The 24,411-nt window shown below is 35.9% G+C and overlaps 1 protein-coding gene across 2 annotated transcripts in view; it reads right to left on the bottom strand.

Annotated features, from left to right (window-relative positions):
- Positions 1 to 24,411, bottom strand: part of LOC107047828 (acetylcholinesterase) — a 110,386-nt gene that overhangs the window by 23,806 nt on the left and 62,169 nt on the right. For both annotated transcript variants that reach the window (XR_001461652.1, XM_015270680.1), the window contains exon 3: positions 15,818 to 15,970. Coding sequence is in view for 1 of the 2 variants with exons in the window: in XM_015270680.1 (XP_015126166.1) it covers positions 15,818 to 15,970 (153 nt within the window). In the remaining variant the exon portion in view is untranslated. The remainder of the gene's footprint in view (positions 1 to 15,817; positions 15,971 to 24,411) is intronic.

Genomic DNA, 24,411 nt, shown 5'->3' with positions numbered 1-24,411 from the left:
AAAAGCTCTGACATTCCACTACACTGAGAGAAACACAAACACGTTGTCAAACAAGTCTTGTTTGGGCCAACAAAATCGCTAGTTGAAAATGGTCAAAAAAGAATTTGTTTGGTTCGAATTTGAAAGTCTCAAACATGAATAATTGTTCTGCTTTCGACAGCAACGAAATATTTGGCTCAAGAGCCGGATAATTCACACCAGACGGTGCCTTTTCAGGATGAAAATATTTCATATAGAGGAAAATTTATCAACAAATATTTTATCCCTAAGTTACAAGATTGCTATCATATCAATATTATTGTTTCATTTAAGGATTCATCCGTTGTCTGTGGTTATTAGACGGCCGAAACGAAGAACTACTATCCCTTGTTTCGCATAAAACAAAGATTTTTCGGGAGCAAAATACGTATGGGAGTATCGAATAACGAAGGAGTAGTGCCAGAAATGACATTTCTTGCGTGTACAGAGAATGCAATTTTTTTTTAGCTACCAAATACATTTTTGCGGCAAAAATTTTTCATTCCGGCGCACTCTCTGCATGTTTGGCACTAAAAAATCCTTTTTTGATAATTTTCAAAAAACTATTAGACTTGTTTGAGAACTTTGTCGTTTTTCTCTCAGTGCACGAAAGTATAGAAGAATTCCACTGGAGAAAAAATAGCCAAAGTGCTTGGATATTCTTAATCCGCTCAAAATTTTGGGATTTCATAGAATTTTCAGTGAAATTCGAACTGTCATCATTTTTCTCCCCAAGCGATCTTTTGGCCCACGCAAGACTTGTTCGAGAACTTGTTCGTTTCACTCTCCGTGTAAACGCCTCCTCGTCACAAACGATTCACTTCTCTCGATTCAATTTCACATGTCCATCTCCAGCAACCAATTGCAGCAATGAATACAATATTCCAGACATCCTCACGGTAGTATGGTAGCACGTTTGAGATAGCCAGTGAATTTACGATTCATGCTGGATGCATTAACGTTTAGAGGCTTGCAGCTTATTCTGCAGGCCTCCTGATGCACGTCATTGGCTGTTACACAGTTCATACGCAGTGGCCGCTCCAGATGTGAATGTGGGATAGCAAGGGAGTGAGGCAGATTTCAAGTGGCTCCTGTGTATGTGGGTTTGTCGGTGACGTGCAACAGTGTTGCGGTGTGTTGGACAAGCCGAGCTTACACGTCCCTCCGACCCAGCGAGTTTACACGCGTGGATGAATTATGTTTGCCAACGTGGTACACTTTATATTCCCTCCGATACGGTAGGAACACGGGTTTGAGGTGGAGTATACGGTTTCCAGGAAGGGAAACGATCGGGTTACTTCTATCTATCGGCGATCTTCCAACTGACAGCTCGATCGGGTTTATCCACCGAGTTATAACCATATTCCCACATTCTTTTAACTCGCGCTTGCCCGCAGTTGCAGGAGGAAATAACTTTTAACTAGTGATGCCGTCGAGACTAGTCGAGAATTATTCTAAAGAGATCATCACGGTCTGGAGTAACATCGAAAGTTTTGGAATCGTCGCAATCTCGAAAGACATTGGATCGGTGCATCTCGTCACAATTCCGGGAGGATTTATCTTGCCTGGATCTCGAGATTTTCGGTTCCTTAAGTTCACGAGACGAGACGAGACAGATATCGAGACAAACATTTGAAAAACAGAAAATACTGAAACTCAGACGTGATGGATTCTTCCAAGTTCGCGACGAGATGCACCGATCCAATGTCTTTCGAGATTACGACGATTCCTAAACTTTCGATGTTTCTTTGGATCGTGATGATCTTTCCAAAATAATTCTCGTCTAGTCTCAACGACATCACTACTCTTAACGAAATTTTGCGTGATTAAGCGACAATTACTCGAGAACTGCAGAGTGGAATTTCCCGATTTTTCTTTCATTTTTAAAGTGCTTTTATGAGCTTTGTATCGAACAAACGATACTCTCGAACTGAAAATTAAACTCACTCAAAAAAATAGCTTGCTTTAATTCAGTAGCGAAGCGGTCAACCGGGTTAAGTCGATTTTGTTTATTCGCCAGTTTTTGACGAATATCTCGGAATCTAATAGAGACAGAAAATTTTTTGTCATGACCTCTTTTGTAGAGCCAATTGAGGATTATAAATAAGATTTTGAGAAAAATTTTGCCATCTCTCTACGATTCCGAGATATTCATCAAAAACTGGCCAGAAGTCGAAATCGACTTAACCCGGTTTACCGCTTCGCTACTGAATTCGGAATTTATATCAGTTTCAATTGGATTTATATTCGAATTTGATCTGATTTTGTTTTTATTCTTTAGTTGTTTTAAATATAATTTGAGGCATTATTTGATGAAAAAAACGAGGATATTTATCATTTTAAGTTTGGATTTCCAGTGAAAACTAGCACGATAAATTGATTTAGTAACAATAATAGTTTGAAATACAATGACCCGGAATAAATATTTGATATAAATTTGAGTTGAATTGAGGTTGCTTCATCACTTGAATATTTACCGAGACCGAGCAATCAATTTAACTTTTGGATAGATTGAATGTTGTGATGCGTCCACACTGATGGCTTAACGTGAAGTGTCCTTTTCCTTTTTCGTATGGCCACGACCGCCTTCAGGGAGCAGGAGCCGAGTATAAGTCTCATTACCGGATCATTTTCAAGTTTTTGGTTTTTAGGTGTAATTTCCATGAACAGAAGGATACACTACAGTTTTTCTCTTGCGCTGGAGATGGTAAATACTCAAATGCAACATTTTGTGTTGGAAATTAATAATTTGGAACATTTCGGGAATACTTTCAAGATAACGATTTCAATATTCTGTTCTACGACGAAACAACCTTCAAAGTAAGACCTAATTCACTCAAATTGTACCGTTTGGTCAAGGGATATTGATGACTGAACATGCTTTCTTCCATTCTCCCCTACTCCATTTGAGGGGGGAGTTTGTCAAGGTTGTTTGTTTGGGGTTTAGAGCCCCTGGAATTGACGTTTCCACTGTTAGAGGGGACTTGCGCAAAAATGCAGATCTTGGAAGTCTAATGTCTCCGGAGAAATCCTTCGAATAAACACGACTACAATAACGATAAGGATATCATGATAAGTCAGATAAGGAAAATCATGTTTTTAAAATGAGGAGCAGAACACTTTTTTGATTGAGGACTCGATGAGATTCCAGGTTTGAAGCAGTGTCATTGGAAAAATAGGAAAACTGTCGTCTTTCAGCTTTTCAACTCACGTTTGTCTGCAGTTGCAAGAGTGAATTAAACACTGATAGACTGATTCATTTATTCCAAACGAGATTCGTTAACTATTACCGAATGGTACACACACGAAAAGATTTAAAGAAAAACCTAGCGACTTCGTTAGAAATTTTTATTGAATTTCTATTGAACTTGCTATTAGGTTTTGGCCGATTCTATTGAAATGTTTAATAGAAAGTATTCAGCAGAAAAGGTCAATAGAATTTGATTTTTCTATAGAATTTCCTCGGCTCAAATTTTCCAAGTTTTTTTTCATTCTATTTTTATTTTCTTGTCATCAAGAAAATCAAACAAAAAAACTTGGAAAATTTGAGCCGAGGAAATGCGATATTCGATATCTGAAAAGAATAAGTTATATAAAAAAATCGAATTCTATTGGCTTTTTCTATTGAATATTTTCTATTGACCATTTCAATAGAATCAGCCAAAATCTAATAGACAGTTCAATAGAAATCCAATCGAATGTTATACCGAATTCGCTAGGTTTTTCTACTAAATGTTTTCATCCGTGTGGAGTTGAATATGGCCAAATGAATATTCGTTAATAGTTAACGAATGGTTCACTTGAAAGGTGAAAATCGACCCAAACAAATCTTCCCAAATCTGTATTTCTTAACTATTAACGAATGAGCATTTAGTGAGACCGAATAGACTCTCGTCTCCAACCAAATCCACTCGTTAACAATAACTAATTCTTTCTATCAGTGCATGAAATGTATTTTTTCAATCTTCAAAGTGGGACCTAATTCATTAAAGGCGTACTGTTTGGTCAAGAGATATTGAAAATTGAAGACGTTTCCTTCCATTCTCTCCTACTCCATTGGGAGTGAGTTTGTCAAGGTTGTTTGTTTGGGGTTTAGAGCTTCTGGAATTGACGTTTCCACTGTTAGACGGGACTTGCGCAAAAATGAAGGTCTTGGAAGTCTCAAGTTTGCGGACAAATCCTTGAAATCAACACTACAATTAACAAATGAAAAGTGAGACAAGAAAAATATTGTTCCTTTTTGCTTGAGAACTCGATGAGATTGCAGGTCTCAAGCAGAGCCATTGGTTAAAGATAAATTTATTCTGCATTATGTTTCAGATTTAAGCGTTAGTGAAAATTCCCGATTTCGTTCTAATTCTCGATATTTTCTTACAGAATAACTACTCGAACCAAACCCAGAGAAATGATTTATTTGAATCAAATAACATTTATTGCATTCAAATCAGTAGCGAAGTGGTAAAACAGTTTAAGTCGACTCATCTCCCAGTTGAATTAGTGAGAAATATTTCCGAATCTAACAGAGATAGAACAATTTTTGTAATTACATTTGTTGTAGGTTTTAATCGGCCCTACAAAAAAGGTAATAATAAACATTTTGCTATCTCCCTTAGATTCCGAGATAATCATTGAAAACTGGTCAATAGTCAAAATTGACTTGTACCGTTTTACCACTTCGCTACTGGAATAAATCATTTTTATGCGCGCAGTTACGGACTATACTACAGTTGTAGGAGTAAATGCCTTTAAAAAAAATTGCACTCATTGAATTTCACAATTACGAATCACTAATAAATTCATGCCCCTGGAAATCAGTGACATGTTCCTGAAAATTAGTGACACGTCCATGAAAATCAAAACTTTTTCGTCTTTGTGAAGTTCACGGAAGGTATTCAATTTCCAATGGAACTATTCTCAGATACATCATTCTCCGGAAATGACGAGGATCGTACATCTGATAAAAGATTGATGATGACCTCAGCAAGTTCACGAGATAATCCCCATCCAATAAATATCTAACAACGAAAAAACCACTGGATTACCGTTGGGTTCGGTTAGACACACTTCCCTTCGATGAGATGTGTCACCCGCTGAAATTCAATTTCCTACCAGACACCCAATAGTTAATTCATAGGACGCCTCGCACGATACATGTCATCGTGCCACGTATCAATTAGAGTTTCACCCAGTTGTTTGTGAATTAAATATCGTGCCCCATTTATGTGGCCCATTTTTACTTCATTTCACTAACACTCAATTACCCGTAATTTATTTATCAGCATTGTTGTAAAAATATCCACAACAATATTCCGTGCATTATGTGGGGGACCAATTACACATAATCGATGGTATAAATATAGCCCGGTGAATGCAGCTGTACCTGATCGATTTATATTTTAATGCTCCCCTCGTTGGAGTGAATTTTATTTCAATAGTCCTTGGAGTGGTTAGAGAGCCATCGAGGAAGTGGGAATAGTTATTCGAAAAGTTTATGCATCAGTCTTACTGAATGACATTTGTAAAAATAAAAAAAACTTGTTATGGGAATTTGCGATTGAGTTTTCAGGGTCTTCGTGATCATCCCACGCGGGGATATACCGCCGTGTGCCTCCTACACGACGATTTTGGAATTCTGGACCACTGACAGCGGCAGAGTTGACCTTTCCGCATTCAATAGTGGATGTACCTTCGACTAAATGGACCCAGTTGTGTGCATAGTTCACCAATGTACATTTTGTCAATTTTTTATTGCCTCCGGCTGACGAATTGCATGGGAGAAAATATCTCGCCTCTAGGAAATCTTTTTTTAGTCGCTAATCATGCGGCCTCACATGGAGGAAAAAGTTGCAGAAACAGTACCATGGAAAAATGAAAGATTTTTTGACTGAAATTTTCGGTACAATTTTCGGAAATTTTTCAAAATTTCGTCATTGAAAATTCAGAATTTTCATTATTTCAATTTTTCCATGAAAATTAATAGGAATCAAAGGAATTTCGTTGAATATATTCTTGAGTTTTTAAGTAATTGAAAATTCAGCGAAATTTTTATCACACTTTAGTTCCACTAAAATTCCAAGAAATTGCTTCATTGGAAATTTGGAATTTCATTGGAAAATCTGTGAGAAGTATAAATTTAAGTTCGATTATTCCATAAAAATTAATAGAAATTAGGAAAATTCCGTTCAACATTTTGATGAGTTTTTAATCAATTGAATATTTCAGCAAAATTTGGCGCTGAATATTTATATTTTCATTGAATGTTCGAAAAAAAGTAAGGTATTCTCGTCTTCCTATGCCTCTAAAATTCAGAAATTCATTGAAGCTTCACTGAAATTTGCAATTTCATGATTTTCTCTCCCAAATCGAATTCAACATCGCTCCCCTGAGAATGTCTATCAAAATCTCTATGACATTTCCGTTTTCATTCTAACAGTGAAAAACCAAATAAAACATTTGCTGATTAAAATCACGAGGCTGAAACGAGCCCATCTCCCCGAATAAAAACCAAAGGGCGGCATTTCTTTAAAACGTTCATATTCCACCCACCGCAGATCTGTATCTTACGCTGTCCAACTGAACGCCACTTTCCATCCTATTTTTTATTCACCTGCAGAATGTAAATGCTGAATGTACTGCAATGTGGCGAATGAAAAAAAATGTGAAAAAGAATATGAAACATGAGCTGCAGCAAGAGGGAATATTCTACCGGAAAAGTGCACGTGTATGAAACATATCTCTGACGTATGGCTAGAGGATCTCCCCAATAACTTCAACAGTTCCTCAAGATACATATTCTTTATTTCGTTCCCATCTCCCGTCCCTCGTCAACAAAGAGAACCTGCGCCTGACACCGCTCCAAGTAAAATCGACATTCTGTTTTCACTCGCTTGAGTAAAGTCTTCGTAAAATTAGCATTTCGTCTTTTCTTCTGAAATTCCTCATTATCCTAGAGGGTTACTTGTGGTTTTTTTTCTTATGGTTCTCTTCATAAAATCCTACACAATTCTATTCTCTATTCTAAAAAGACCATACACTTAAAGGTCGATAACTATCGATATCTCGCAAGTCTGTCACGCTTATTCCTCATTGCTTCCAGTCGTCTGAGGCGGCAAAATTCGTGGTTTATGAAAATTCATGATTAATTCAATTTTGAGATTTTCAATTATGATTGTTACAATTCAGCGCGCTGTAGCACGCGTTCGGTCTCGTGTTAAAAAGAATATGAAGCATGAGTTACAGCGAGAGGGAAAAAAAAAATAATAATATGATAATAATAACATAATCTTCTACTGGTAAAGTGCACGTGCATGAAACATATCTTCCTCCGCCCCTAGTCAACAAAGAGAACCTGCACCTGACACCGCTCCAAGTAAAATCGACATTCTGTTTTCAGTCGCTTGAGTAAAGTCTTCGTAAAATTAGCATTTCGTCTTTTCTTCCGAAATTCCTCATTATCCTAGAGGGTTACTTGTGGTTTTTTTTCTTATAGTTCTCTTCATAAAATCCTACACAATTCTATTCTCTATTCTAAAAAGACCATACACTTAAAGGTCGATAACTATCGATATCTCGCAAGTCTGTCACGCTTATTCCTCATTGCTTCCAGTCGTCTGAGGCGGCAAAATTCGTGGTTTATGAAAATTCATGATTAATTCAATTTTGAGATTTTCAATTATGATTGTTACAATTCAGCGCGCTGTAGCATGCGTTCGGTCTCGTGTTAAAAAGAATATGAAGCATAAGTTACAGCGAGAGGGAAAAAATAAAAAAAAAAATAATATGATAATAATAATATAATCTTCTACTGGTAAAGTGCACGTGCATGCACTTTACCAGTAGAAGATTATGCTATTATTTATAACATAATTTTTTTTTTTTTTGTATTTGAAACATATCTTCCTCCGCCCCTAGTCAACAAAGAGAACCTGCACCTGACACCACTCCAAGTAAAATCGACATTCTGTTTTCACTCGCTTGAGTAAAGTCTTCGTAAAATTAGCATTTCGTCTTTTCTTCTGAAATTCCTTATTATCCTAACGGGGTACTTGCGTTTTCTCCTCATGTGCATTTTCTTCATAAATTCCTACACAATGTTACAAAGAATATGAAGCATAAGTTACAGCCAGAGGGAATATTCTACTGGTAAAGTGCACGTGTATGGAACATATCTCCGACGTATGGCTAGAGGATCCCAATAACTTCAGCAGTTCTTCAAGATATATATTCTTTATTTCGTTCCCTTCCTCCGCCCCTAGTCAACAAAGAGAACCTGCGCCTGACACCGCTCCAAGTAAAATCGACATTCTGTTCTCACTCACTTGAGTAGAGTCTTCGTAAAATAAGCATTTCATTTGTTCTTTTGCAATTGCTCATTATTCTAGAGGGTTACTACACTGTTAGAAATTTTTTGAAATTTTATGGAAAATATGATAGTAATTCTCATAAAATTAACATTGAATCGGATTTAGGGGAAAAACTGTTATGAAATTTCTAGTTTTAGCCAGAATCAAAGGAAATTCATGAGTTTTCAGTGGGAGTGAGATGGAAATTTAACAACTTGATTGAATTTTTAGTGGAACATGAATATTCAGAAAATGACATGAATTTTAAATTTTTCCCTGAATTTTCCTGATTTTTCGGAATTTTTATGGAATAATTGAACTGAAAAATCAAGTGTTTTATTGATTTTTAGATCATTTGAAGAGGAAATCAATAGAATATTTAATTTTTCAATACCAAGATTTCCTAAAACTTTAATAGAACTTGAACACGATAAAAATTTTCGGAATTTGGCAGAGAAAATTCAAACGAAAATTTTTAACAGTGAAGCGTTTTTTTTCTCATATGCATTTTCTTCATAAAATCCTACACAATTGCCCGGTGGCTTGGAGCAGTGGGTAAGTTTACCCGGCCGGGTTTTGAACTCGGTGAGATCTAACGATGAATGGTGAGATCTAACCATTTAAAGTCTTGATCATCATCGCAGTATACCCTAACCGGGTCGAAGCGATGTAAAATAAAGATAAAAAATTCTACACAATGTTACAGCAAGAGGGAATATTCCACTGGAAAAGTGCACGTGTATGAAACATATCTCTGACGTATGGCTAGAGGATCTCCCCAATAGCTTCAACTGTTCCTCAAGATACATATTCTTTATTTCGTTCCCTTCCCCGACACCGCCCCAAGTAAAATCGACATTCTCGTCTTACTCATCCATGCCTTAGAACGACTCAACTCTTTCCTTCTCCCCCTAAGGTTTTCTCCCTGAGCATCCCGTGCACCGGAAGAACTTTTACTGGAATTTCAATTTCGACGGGGGTAAGCGACTTTCATATACTACCCCTGGTCCCGGTATACATAGCTCCAAGTTTCTCCGAGCGCCTTTTTCCTCACTTCTTCCTCCCATTTTTCTTTTTTTATTTTTCAGTGGGGGTTATGCGATACTCCAACCGCTGTTGGGATGCCGGGTGTTTGCGTCTTGACGACCTTTCGACCGTGCAGTCAAGCGCCTGGGAAAAAGATTTTTCAACGGTATGAGTTGAAACGTAATTTATTCTTGACTACTTTTTCTAGTTACTCTTAGACTCGGTGCTTTTATTCCACGCACATTCACTTCTTTTGAGGAAATGGGGGATTGGGGATTTTTTTGATTTTTCTTCTTATAGCTCTTTGAGGAAAGTTTCGCTCGCTTTCAGTTGACAGGGGAAGCTGTTGGTGGCATTCACCGGTTGAGGACGAGAGATTACTCACTGCACTCGGCTTCTTTCAGGGTTATCTTTTAATCGGAAAACGGGGAAGTTGACAAAGATGTAATTGAGGGGATAATTTGGTGCATTCACGGGTTAATATTTCCGTTTCTGCTTTCGAATGAGAGGATTTTTTTATTTTGAATGGTGACAAATGCGCAAGGTCCCTCGACACTTTCTTGATGTTGTTGGAATTATTCCCAGCACAGAGAAAAAAAAATTAGATTTTCAGAGAGATATCACTGAAGACGAAAATTCTTCTCTCTGTGAGAATGTGGAAATTTAAGTTGAGAGTACTTACGATTTTTCACGAATATCCAAATATCCTTTACAATTTTGTGCCTTTGTGTATCTGTACACGAAGCAGCTACCCCCTTCATTACCTCCGTAAATCCGTAATCATCCATTAAATAAAACGCAAGCGTGACAAGCTATATAAAAAATACTCTTAGTTACATCCTTTAATAAAAAATCTAATGACACAATACGCCGAATAAATTGGCTTCAAAAAAAGTCACACTGGATGTATTATACACGGAGAGAATTTTTTTAGAAAAATTCTAGTGCTAGCACGGGAAAAGAAGCGCAAAGTGACCGCCAGAAAAAAATTCCAGTGCCGGCACTAGAAATTTTATTGGGGAGAACGTGAATTTTGGTCCGTATTTCTGTGAAATTTTGACAGAAATTTTACCAGAAACACCAAGAAATTTTACCTTAACAGCTGAAACTTTCCCTTCAGATATTTTGATATCAACTTCAGAAATCTAATATAATTATTCACTACAATTGACATACATTAAGTGGTAAAACGGTACAAGTCAATTTTGACTATTGACCAGTTTTCAATGAATATCTCGGAACCTAAGGAAGATAGCAAAATTTTTGTTATAACCTTTTTTATAGAGCCGATTGAGTGCTACAACAAATGTAATTACGAAAATGTCGCAATCTCCCTTAGATTCGGAAATATTCCTCAAAAACTAAACTAGGAGATAAGTCGACTTAAACCGTTTTACCACTTCGCTACTGAAATGTTTTTGTAAAAAGACCGCGCCAAAGAAAAGTTTTGTTTGATTCTTACTGAACAGTAGAAATTTTTGAAAAATACGAAGAAATGAGAAAAAAAGTAAAGTCAAAAATGTAAAATGAATGACCATAGGGCACAATCAGATGTCTATGAGAAAAAAGTTTCTAAATCGAGTAAGGTTTGGAAAAAAATTCTCTATGAAATAAAAAATCAATAGAAGCAGAAGCAACGGCCGTGGCGTGGAGTTTTTCAACTCACTGTCGAGTATCTATCTAATCCTCCATGTTCTGATCCGCGCCAAGGACGTGGGTCCTGCTTCTACTATATTTTTATTTCATAGAGTTTTCACTATTTCGCCAACGTTTCAAGTGGTATATCCACTCCTCATCAGTGCAATTTATCAATTTCTATCCATTGACAAAAAACCATTTTTACTTCAAAATTGTGCGGAACCTTGAGAATACCAAGCCAAAGTTATTAACCCCCCATTAGCCGGCTGCAAATAACATTTGTTCTATGTCAATACATTTTTAGGCCCTTTAAAGTCAATTCAACCTGACATAAAAAAATGGAATTTTCCTGTAATAAAAAAGTATTCATTGGAAACTAATAATAATAAGATTATTCGCAACATCAATTTTCGTCATTTTCTAAGCTCCAAAAATGTTCTTCAAATGAAATAATAATATTCTTGACGTAATAACATTCTCTCCCCTGTGAGTTTCGTGTTATTGCTATTGAGAGACATTTCATGCGAGTTTTTTATAACCAAGACATTGAATTCGTGACGACTTTCTTCATAAGTCCTGGTTCATCCGATCTACTCCATATTTTATGTTCCGTCTGTCATGTGAAGGGGATTTATGCCGAGGAAAAGGGTAACACAGATGCACCGGGTCATGATATGGGTATCATGCAGCCCCGAGGACCTCGATATCCTCGAAATATCTTGAGTTGGAGCGGTGAAGGCACTGACGGAATAAGAATGGCTGATGCGGATGGAAAACAGATGTCGGCAAAAGGGCAGTGGAATATGGCGAAGTGTAGAGAGGAATATGACCAGGGGAGAATCACTCGGACGGGTGAATTTCATGCTGTCCAAGATGGGGGTTTCCATATATCTTTCACGTCTCTCGATACCCGGAAGAAGTGTCGTTACTTATGTTTTATTGGACTCTGGGGTGCAACGTCAGCGTGGATATCAAAAGGTGAAAAATGGACAGGAGAATCATTTGATTCGAAATCGTTCTTTCATGGCATTATTAATCGAGTTTTGCCGGTATTAATGAGACTTCATTATTTTGTGCGATTCATCCATTTAATTGAATCATCATTCCACAAAGTTTGTTAATTACTGCTTCAACTGAATTATGCTATCTCTTCGTTCATATTCAAAATTCAATAGATCAAATAGCGAGATGATTTTTGTTCGATTTTGTTCGATCATCCATTAAATTGAATCATTATTCCACAAATTTGGTTAATTACTCCTTCAGTTTAATTATGCTATCTTTTCTTTAATATGCAAAATTCAACCGATCGAATAGCGAAATGATTTTTGTTCGATTTTGTTCGATTCATCCATTAAATTGAATCTTTATTCCACAAATTTGGTTAATTACTCCTTCAATTCAATTATGTTATCTCTACTTTAACATTAAAAATTCAACAGATAAACTAGCGAAATGATTTTTTAAATGGAATCATCTCCATGAAGAGTGAGGGCAAGAAAATTACCATGAGATCTGTTTCATTAAAAATTTTCTTTTGCACGAAAAAAATCTTGAAGACGTGTTGTTACTTATGTTTCATCGGACTCTGGGGTGCAACGTCAGCGTGGATATTAAAAGGTGAAAAATGAACAGGAGAATCATTTGATTCGAAATCGTTCTTTCATGGCATTATTAATCGAGTTTTGCCGGTATTAATGAGAATTCATTATTTTGTGCGATTCATCCATTTAATTGAATCATCATTCCACAAAGTTTGTTAATTACTGCTTCAACTGAATTATGCTATCTCTTCGTTCATATTCAAAATTCAATAGATCAAATAGCGAGATGATTTTTGTTCGATTTTGTTCGATCATCCATTAAATTGAATCATTATTCCACAAATTTGGTTAATTACTCCTTCAGTTTAATTATGCTATCTTTTCTTTAATATGCAAAATTCAACCGATCGAATAGCGAAATGATTTTTGTTCGATTTTGTTCGATTCATCCATTAAATTGAATCTTTATTCCACAAATTTGGTTAATTACTCCTTCAATTCAATTATGTTATCTCTACTTTAACATTAAAAATTCAACAGATAAACTAGCGAAATGATTTTTTAAATGGAATCATCTCCATGAAGAGTGAGGGCAAGAAAATTACCATGAGATCTGTTTCATTAAAAATTTTCTTTTGCACGAAAAAAATCTTGAAGACGTGTTGTTACTTATGTTTCATCGGACTCTGGGGTGCAACGTCAGCGTGGATATTAAAAGGTGAAAAATGAACAGGAGAATCATTTGATTCGAAATCGTTTTTCCATGTCATAATTAAGCGTTTTGCCACTGCCAATGAGAATTCATTATTTCATGCAATTCATCAATTTAATTGAATTATCATTCCACAAATTTGGGCAATTACTCCTTTGATTCAATTGTTTAATATCCACTTTGATGTTAAAAATTTAAATATAATCATCGCCATAACAAGTGAGGCTACAAAAATTACCACAAAATCTTTCGTTGGAAACTTTTTTTCCAAAAAAAAATCCTGTGAAATCTCCTTTGAAAATAACTTTTTACCCATCAGATGAAGTCTTGATTAAAATTATAATTAACGGATGTAGCATGTCGGGGTAATTATCTGATCATCTCGGTAATGAGTGGTTTTCCGCGAAACTTCGTTGCTCGTCTACAAAAGGTATTTTCATGTTTTCTCTCAGAGAATTCATTCCAGAGATAGTTTTTTTCCGTCCTTTCGGTTTTTTAATGATCTCTACTCCGTTTAGAATTCACGCACAATGGATTTTCACTTCCTAATGATGCTTTGTACTGGGGATAATGTTGGGAGGTCGTGGTTCCTCTCATATTTTTGTTTATTCATAATACTCATGCATTTCATTTCTGACAACGGCACAACAGATCGAAATGAAAAGGACCCCAGAAAAATGACAAAGCCGAACAAAACCACATGAGAATGCGAAAAACACGGGGAAATCCGTGGGGTATTATGATCCAAGCTTGACGATAACTTTTGAAATATGTATTCCATGCAAATGTAAAAATCGCGGTTGCATTTCACTTCCGCCCATGGAACCGTAAGGAAACTTTCCTTAATTGTATTTTTGTCTTCAATCTAGGAAGCGAAATTTTCGTTCCGCTTGTAAATTCAATGTGGCTCCGATGTTTATGAATTTTTCAAACACACAAAACCTGGAAATATTTCTCACGGACGGCTGTGGTAGGACACACAAATGCTTTTGTGTTTATGGTGATAAAATGAGAAGATGGCGGCGAAGAGAGAACGCAAGTTTTACGAGTTATCTCTTGTTCATCAGACTTTTGGGGAGTAAATATTCCAAGAGAGGGGTGATGTTGACACACGGAATGAGGAGAGATAAGGGGAAACTGTGAAACATGATGACTTTCGCATTTATTGGAGACTTGCATGGAAACTTGGTGGATAAGAAATTTATGCACTAGAGTTTCATATACATAGATGTTCAAGGTTCGATTTTGGTTGTTTCTTCTATGGTACGTATACTGTTAAAAATTTTGGTCTGAATTTTCCCTGCCAAATTCTGGATTTTTTCATCGTGTTCAAGCTCCACTGAAATTTCAGGAAATCTTGTCACTGAAAAATCAAATATTCCAGCGATTTTTTGTTGAAATTATCTGGAAATCAATAAAATACTTGATTTTTCAGTTCAGTTATTCTGTGAAAATTCAGAAAATTCAGCGAAAAATTGAAAATTTATGTCATTTTGTTGCTGAATATTCATGTTCCCCTAAAAATTCAATCAAGTTGTGAAATTTCCAACTCACTCCCACTAAAAACTCATGAATTTTCATAAATTCTACGTAAAACTTGAAATTTCATAACCATTTTTTCCCTAAATTCGATTCAATGTCACTCTCATGAAATTCCTATAATATTTTCCATGAAATTTCAAAAAATTTCTAACAGTGTAGCACAGAGAAAACGTTTCTGGTTTCAGAGACAAAAAAAACTGCACTGTTAAAAAATTTTATTTGAATTTTTCGGAAAAAGACCTTGAATTTGATTTAAGGAGAAAAAGTCAATGGGATTTCAAGTTTCTCTGAAAATTCCAGTAAAGTCCCAATTTTTTTGCGGAAGGAAGATGGAAATTCCACAATTTACATGAATTTTCAAGTGAAACTGGATATTCACTGTCAAATCACTTGGGATTTTCAGGGAATTCCCTAAAAAATCTTGAACTTTCAAGTATTTTTTTGGGACTTCCTTGAAAATTCAGAAGAATCTGGAATTCAAGGAGAGATTTTTCCGAATTTTCCTGATTTTTCATTAATTTTCCTGGAATAATTACTGAAATTTGCAGTTCCCACGGATTTTTCCAACAAATTACGACTTTGCAATGACAAAATTCCTTGAAATTTCAGTGGCCATGTTACTCATTAGAAATTTCCAAGAACTTTATCAGAGACTTCAGTGGAAAATTTTTAACGGTGTGAATTCTAGTGAAATTTCTTTGACAATCAGACAAAACGTTCTAGTTCTCACAATCAGTAATTTGGTCATATAATTATGTGCAATTCCATATTATTAAATATTTAATTCATCATCAATTGCAATTTAGACTATTAATTATTTGACTATTATCAAATTTCGACTAGTATATTTAAACCTTAATAAATCTAATTCAGAAATTCCTTAAATATTGAAAAATCTAAAGATGTTCCATCCCTGTACCCTGAAACTTGTTTCTCGGCATCTCTCCAGAGAAGAAATTACGTTCCCCTAGAATAGAAAACCGTAATGTACTTACATGAGTGAAGAAATAGTAATACACCTTCATCCCCCGGTCGGCAAATAGTTGAGCGAAATGAGTGGACGGACAAATGAAGAAGTAATCACCAACGGCATCAGCCACTGCTTTCTGATATCGAAAGCCGTCCTTGGGCTGCTCCCAATCGGTATACTGAAACCCAAATAAAATCAAGATTGGTATCGTGTCTGATCACTAAAGTCCCTATCTCCTGCCGTCCCCGCCTCGCGTGTTAACCGCTGCGCTGTCCGCCTCGTCACCCTCCCCTCGCCCTCTCCCAGCTCCGAAATTCGATCCCCCCTAGCTCAACTACAGCCCCAATTTCTGAATGATCCGCGCGGATCTTCCCCCAGACCTGCAACGCGCAGACATTGGCCGGATGCAACTGAATCCAAAGCTCACCTGACGCTGGGATTCAGCGGCCAGATTGGAGAGGCTGTTTACGATTCTCTCTCCAACATCATTGCGATATACTGTTGAATCGGTTTGATGTGTTTACAGCTCGTTGATTAGACTCTCACGATGGGGATCAGTGTGGTACGAGGAAGGGTAGAGCGGCAGGGGGTGGGGAGGCAGAGGGGGTCGTGGGCCACAGAGGGATCTAACGTGTGTTGACACAGAGATGAGCTTCTCCCCAGCCAGTTCCCATAACTGAGAACGCACAAGCGGATAAGCCTTCCGTAATAACATAAACCGGACGTGGATGAGCTCGGCAAATACGTTGTTCGATGCTGAATATCTGGAGAGCAGGAAAATTGCGGAGTTTGGGATATTATTCGCCACTCTGAAATTATTGCTTCACAGGGAAGAAAGTGTTTTGATTTTCGTGATCATGTCACTGGTTTTCAGGCACATGTTACTGAATTTTAAGAATTTGGAATGTTGAAAAATTGGGATGAATTAGGCGGAGAAAGATCTCACATTCGATTTAAGGGAAACAAGTCAATGGAATTTTAAGGTTTGCTGAAAATTCAAGTAAAGCGCCAATTTTTTAGCGGCAAAAAGACGGATATTCTACAGTTTACATGAATTTTCAAGGGAAAATGAATATTTACTGTTAAATTCTCGGACAATTCAGAGGGATCTGGAATTCAAGGACAAATTTCTCAGAATTTTCCCGGAATAATTAAACTGAAATTTACAGTTCCCACAGATTTTTCGATGGAGTTATGAATTTTTAATGACCAAATTCTTTGCAATTTCAGTGGAAATGTTATGATTTTTAAGAATCTAGACTGTTAAAAAATTCGGCTGAATTATGCGGAAAAAGACCTTAAATTCGATTTAAGGGGAACAAGTCAATGAATTTTCAAGTGAAAGTGAATATTTACTGCCAAATTCTTTGAAAATTCAGAGGAATCTGGAATTTAAGGACACATTTCTATGAATTTTCCTCAATTATCGGAATAATTCGGATTATCCGTGATTTTTATCACTGAAATTTGATATTTTTTGAAAATTAGAGATCGGTCTTTGAAATTCAGTGAAACTTTCCTGAAACATAAGTGACACTGTCACTAGAATTTTGTGATAATGTCGCTAGAAATATTACTGAATTTCATAATTTTGCATTCGTTGAATTTCATAATCGCCAATCCCTAAAAAGTGGGGATTGACTCCTGAAAATGAGGAATGGGATTCTGAAAATCACCACTTTTTTCCTCTGTGTCAGAAGAAATTTGGAATTTTATGGACAGTCCAGTCATCATTTTCCGGTGAGCGACATTCACCTCAATTTCGAAGGAAAAAATCATGAAACGGTACATTTCATAAAAATTTCAATGGACTAGTAATTTCCAGAAGAGCGACATTCAAATTTACTTAAATTTCACATTTTTGAGCTGCAGAAAGCCGAAAATTCCCCAATTTACTTGGATTTTCACTAAACACAGAACATTCAGTACCAAATTACGCTGAATTCTCAAGCAATTGAAAATTCCAGTGTATAAGAACCTGAATGTTCCCAATTGTTCTGAATTTTCATGGTATAATTGAACCAAAAATTTACAGCTTTTAGTCATTCATCTGTAAAACGTGGAATTCCCAACAGTAAACTTCCTAAAAATTTCAGTAGACCTACAATTCAATCAAAATTTGTGCCTCCAACTGCACTCAATAAATTTCAAAATTGTACCTCTGGAACAAAATTGTTAATTCAACCAATTTTTTCCTCTATACATGTCTTCCGAAATGAAATATTCTCCCCTCCCTAGAGCCACTAAACCAGTTAATCCACCCACCCACAATAAAGCCCACCTTATCTCCCTTCATTTCACGTTAATCACGATTTTTTCAGATGAATGTGACACTTCTGTCGATAATACAGAATTAAAATAAAAAAAAGTCTGGATGGCCCCATTTACTCGCCACCCCCCGGAATGTTTAATTCGCTCACATTCACCCAATTACCCGTTAACTTTTCATCCTGATCCTCGCCCTCCGGGGCAGCAACAAAAATGTGCAAAGTAAAGGCCCCCAATGCCCAGCCCAAAAGAGCAATAAAACAAATAAAAAAGTACACAGACAACGGCGGATTCTTGGAAAAAAATGTACCCACTAAAGGAAAAAGCCGTGGGGCTGGCGTAAAAAATAGAAGAGGAGGTATTCTTTAATCCCTCGAGGAGGGCAAGACAGGTCTTGGGTGGGTTTGTCTGTTATTTAGCTGCTGGCTCTCGCTGCTGGTAATCCCTAGGAATATCCAACAATTTATTCGTTCATAATTCAGTCGACTCTGCTGTTCTCTCACTGGTACACCGCCATGTCCCATCCATCGATTTTGTTTTTGGGCGTTATTAATTAGCGAACAGGTGGGAGAAAAAGAGGGGGATATAGCCACGTATATATCGAACCAGTGAATCGCAGATTGGCCATTTGGTTTTGCTAATCCATTCTGGCAATTATCTGCGGTGTATCTGCCATTGTTCGTATATCACGTTGTCAGGCTCCGATAGAGGAGATAATGGATGTATTGTCCTTTGTGTTGCGATTTTTCAAAGAAAAATGCTCGGAATTCAACAATGTTCTATACTTCACTGTTGGAAAATTACTCCTGGAGTTTCAAGTAAAGAATTGGGAAACTTTTAACAAAGATTTCATTCGATGAACTTCCGAGGAGGGGGTGGGGGCAAAATGGGCACTTTGGAAAGATTTTGAAAAAGTGAAGCTTGAATTTCAATCGAAAATTTTTAACAATACCTCGAGATAATATTCTTAATTTAAGCAATTTGTTTCTCGGTAGATCTCCCCCATTTCCGGAATAGATCGTCCGCCCCCTCTCTACATCCATTAAAACAGCTCATCCATCCACCCACGATAAAAGCCTCCCTATCTCCATTCATTGCACGTTAACCAGTATTTTTTCAGATAAATGTGACATTTCTGTCGATAATACGGAATTTTAAAAAGTCGGTTAAAAAACTAATTTCGTTGAATTTCCGGGGCGAATAAAAATTCTCTGAACGTTTTGATCTTAAATTTAATTTAAAATCCACAACGTTACGGATTTTCAAGTACTTTGGCTATTTTATCTCCGGTGAAATTCTTTTCTACTTTCGCAGTGGAACATCGGAGCTTTTACTTGAGCCCCATTTGATTCCAGGTTTCCGAAAGTTTTACAATGATTTTATTATTTGAACTTTGCAGGTCTCAATTTGAATTTCGATATTGAACCGCTAGAAAACATTTTTTAAATCTGAAAAAATAGGAAAATTCACTTTTAGAGGAAGATTGATGAGATAATTTGAAAAATGCAATTTTTGAAAATTACCAGTATTTTCTACAAATAATTTATAAAGAATCAATTTTCCACTATAAAAATCATTTGCTCGGAATCGTAACAAATTTATTCGTATTCAGAATTACAGCAGAAATCGCTTTGAATAGAAGTAGTTTAAATTCAATTCTTTATTTATAAACAACGAATATTTAAGAAAATGATAATTTTATGTAAAATGTAATTTGAATGACGCTGATAATTTTCTTCAAATTTTTCTCACGCAATTTGAGTGCAGTCTGTACCAAACTGTAAAAAACACTACGATATCCTTAAAAATTTATTTAATTTAATGGAGGTATTGGTCAAATGTCAAATAATTTCCAGCAGCACTTGCTCCAATGAAAATTGTTTCGACAGCCTGAAGAAATACATTCGTTTGCTTCGTTCATCCGAATATATTCAATCCAGTTGTTTCTACAAATAATATGAGTCATTAAAATTTATTTTGAATTAATTCCTACATAATCTACCAAAAGAGCAATGAGACACAATTTCTTAATTTAAAATTGTTGTAAGGCTAATAAATGTACACTTTAATAATCCAATCTAATTCCGCAACAAGAAAAATATATTCGCTCTTCATTACTGAACTCATTTTTATTCATATATTTCCGTAGTGCAGCAAGGACAGACCAGAAGACTAGCGATAAGACACGAGAGAGGAAAGAAAATGGATTTTACCCAGGGTAAGTTCATGAGTATGGAATACCTCTGGCGACGTGTGGCCAAAGAAGGATGCGAAGAGACTCCTGGGAATATTGCATGTATCGGGCGCGGTTGGGGGGTGGGGGGAGCACGTGAAATAGTTTTATGGAAATCATCTTATTCTCCATATGGTACTCTCCACAAATAGGAACCCATGTACTCCTGGTAAAATCCTGTCTGCATTATTCTTCCGGTGACTTTTATCTTCATGTCAAGGAGACCAAAAGGTAATGAGACGGGAGCATGTAGATAATATTCTGTATGAAGGAGTCTTCATCCAGTGTGTACTGCGGAAAAATAACTCAACATTTCTCTTGCTACGCTGTTGGAGGAAAATCAGAATTTTATGAAAAGTTTGATGGTAAATTTAGTAGAAATAATTATACGATTCATGTTTCGAGACGAGATTGCCGAATTCATTAAAAATTTTAGTCAAATCGTGAATATTCAGTACCAAATTTCAATTAATTGAAAATTCAAGTGTATGTTTATGAGAATTGTCAAGATTTCTCGTAATTTTTAGGGAAAAAAAAGAAAAATTGTCGGTTTCTATCGATTTTTATATGAACTTATGAATTACTAACGGGGAAATTGCTTGGAACTTCCGTAGATCAAACAGTTTTGTTCAATTGAGGTCAAATTAAGATAATAAATGACGATAGAAATAATCATATCGAATTTTCCGTTAATTGAAAATTGAATGTTTACCACAATTTCCATGATTTCTACTAATTTACATTGAATAATTCACCACATTCATTCAAAATTGACAGTTCCCATTGATTTTTTCATAGCAGTGTGAATTTTCAATGTAAAAATTGCTTGAAATTCCAATAAATCTGTTACCTGATGAAAATTCTCAAAAATCTTACGGGAAATTCAAGCCAAAAATTTCCAAGAGTCCAGAAAATTTCAAATTGGGACGATAAATGATGGTGGCGATCTGAATTTATACATCAGATATTTGTGAGGTTTAAGAAGTTTATAAGGGTTAAAGCTTATAAGGGTGAAGCTCACAATCAAAAATAAAAATTAAAGTTATTTTTTCATTGACTTTTGAATTATAAAAATGAGACTTCCAGAGTTCACTCAATCTCCATCAACTTTTCCCCCTGCGAAGTAACTTGACCTCTGCTCAAATCAACTCAGTTTTTATTTATTTCTTTTGCCTAGTTATTCCCGCTACAATGTGACATTATTAGCAAAGGCTTTTCAGAATATTCCACTCCCTCCGAGTTTTAATAACTCAATTTGATTAGTTCCCAACAGTGACTCAGAATATTAAAGTTTTCATACTGAAACTTCTACATAGGTACATTTGCTACCATTGCCTCCAGTGCTGCTAGAAAAAAAAGCACGCAACGAGTTTCTCGAATACACCTGGGTGATTCTATAATTTCACGAGAAACGATTGGAATCGTAGAGCCAGAAGCGGCCCAGGCATAAGTGTCCATAATGCCGAGCCAATTGAAGTTGGATATTTCCGATGTGGAGATAATGAAATAAGTTGATTCACCAGTGGGAATTCATTCGATTCAGTTAATTCGAGACGTGAAATCCTTTGATGCATTAAATTGAGAAATGCTTCGATGAATGCAAAATGTTAAGTCTACTCGAAAATTCTAACGAGCATAATCGAAATCATATGGATCAAAAACGTCTGATTTTAGATTAATTCTTATTAAATATCTGGGCACTATTCTTCCATGATTCTTTTCGTTCAGCTATGAGTTATGTGCACTGTTAGAAATTTTTTGAAATTTCATGGAAGATATTATAGTAAATCTCATGAGAGTGACATTGAATCGGATTTAGGGAAAAAATGGCTATGAAATTTCAATTTTTAATTCACGGAAATTCGTGAGTTTTTCGTGGGAGTGAGATGGAAATTTCACAACTTGATTGAATTTTCAGTGGAGCATGAATATTCAGAAACAAAATGATAAGAATTTTCAAATTTCCTCTGAATTTTCCGGATTTTTCATTTCTCTCTGTATCACGAACATTCCAATTGTCCACATTTATAATAATGAGTTTTGTCCACAATCTTGATGACAAAACAACTGCCCAACTTCTCTGGAAACCCCTTGTTTACACCGATGAATATTCCACGCGCTGGCCACATGCAATTAGTCGTATTCCGAGAAAATGTTTCAATGTCTTCTTGGAACAAAGACGAGAAATGGTATGCCCTCGAGAGTTCTACCGTTCGTAACAAAATAGGACACACACGAGTACTACTTGGTTTTGCTGTGTTAAGTTTATATCCAATAACAAAGGCAAAGCCACCACTGCCTCGGGAATGCCCCAGTGGTTCTTTGACGAGGGCATAAAAATTTATTATATCGCGGTAATGAAAATGAAGTATTTTATCTCCATTATGTGAGAAGAATTCATTACATGGAGAATTAATTCTCTATATTTTCGCGGAATTTCTCTCCACTTTTTAAATTAATTAGAATGATGTGGGGATTTTCACAGTACAGCAATAATTAATGGACACATTCACCCAGAGAAGTAGTTTATTTAAATTAGTAAAAAAATTGATTAAAAAACTTAAATTGATTCGCATAGAAAAGTTGCACGAATTGCGAGGATTTGACGCAGGGAATTCAGATTAAAATTCATAACCGTGAATATCCTCAACCGTATGTTCAGATTTTCTTCCGTGATATTTCAGAATTTCAAATGTACTGCCCAGAGAAAAAATATAAGAATTTATTTTCACGGAATTTCTCTCCATTTTTTCAAATTAATTGGAATGACGTGCGAAGTTTTAATGCGCAGGAATAATTAATCGACATATGCACCTAGAAGATAGATAAGATAGTTTATTTAAATAAAAATTAATTTTATTAAACAACTTTGATTTATTCGCATATAAAAGGCACGAATTACGAGGATTTAACACGGAGAATTCAGGTGAAAATTCATAACCATGGATATTCTCAACCGCATGTTCACATTTTTTTCCGTGATGTTTCAGAATTTCAAATGCACTGCGCAGAGAAAAAAATATATGAATTAATTTTCACGGAATTTCTCTCCACTTTTCGAACTAATTAGAATGACGTCTGAATTTTTAGAGTGCAGCAATAATTAATGGACACATACGCCCGGAGGAATAGTTTATTAAAATGGAAAAAAAATCTTTATTAAAAAACTTGAATTTTTTGACATGGAAAATTCAGTCAAAAAATTCATAACTATGGATATCTTCAACCGCATGATCAAATTTTCTTCTCTGATATTTCCGAATTTCAAATCTACTGCGGGGAATAAAAAATATAAAAAAAATTACACCCGAGTACGGCAAAATGGGTTCAAAGGAATCCGGAAAAATTCACGAGCTAGTGTCGGCTCTCATCTGCGAAATACAGGAATTTTGTGAAAAAAATTTCCATTTTACTGTGCTAACACAGCAGGGATGGGCAGTAATCATTATTTTTTCTAATGCTATAAAAATTACTAAAGAACAATGAGCATTGCATTTTCCATCATAATTGAGAGATGTGCTCAACAAAACAATCAGTCATTTCTATAATCGAATTAGAAACTGAATAACTAATAATAAATTGATTAAAAATTATTACCGATTACGAAAATAATTATAAGTTTCTTGAATACAATTCCTGACCGACAAAGTACTTAAATTGCTTACTGATTTTAACCGTCAGAAATTAGTCATCCTTTAATATTATAAATTGGGATCTCCCCGCAGCGCGTATTTTTCCTGGATTCTTCATCTCCCTGTGTAACTTAAAAACGGCTAAATTAATTAATTGTAAACCGCCTTGAGCATCCAATGCGCGGTGTTTACCCAGCAAACCCAGCAATTACCCGGGATTTCTCTCTCCATACCCTTCCTCAACAAAAACACACAGAGAGAAGCCTTAAAAAAATTAATTCATCAAAGAAAATGAGTGCCAAGGATCACATTTGCGAAAATTCCCCCGACAAAAAGAACTTCAAAGGATCCTTAAACCCTACCACCACTCCCTCGTTGACCCACTCTCCCCTAATTTACGTCAATACATACAGTCCTTCTCTTGGAGCTGAAAAATTCTTCACGTGAAAACCCAGGGCTTCCCCGACCACCGAAGCCCCCCCCCCC

Source organism: Diachasma alloeum, unplaced genomic scaffold (genome assembly GCF_001412515.2).
Source record: "Diachasma alloeum isolate Michigan unplaced genomic scaffold, Dall2.0 Dall_scaffold_78908, whole genome shotgun sequence".
Taxonomy (NCBI): Eukaryota; Metazoa; Arthropoda; class Insecta; order Hymenoptera; family Braconidae; genus Diachasma; species Diachasma alloeum.
Note: the sequence above shows the minus strand (reverse complement) of the source record. Positions and strands in the feature narration are given on the sequence as shown.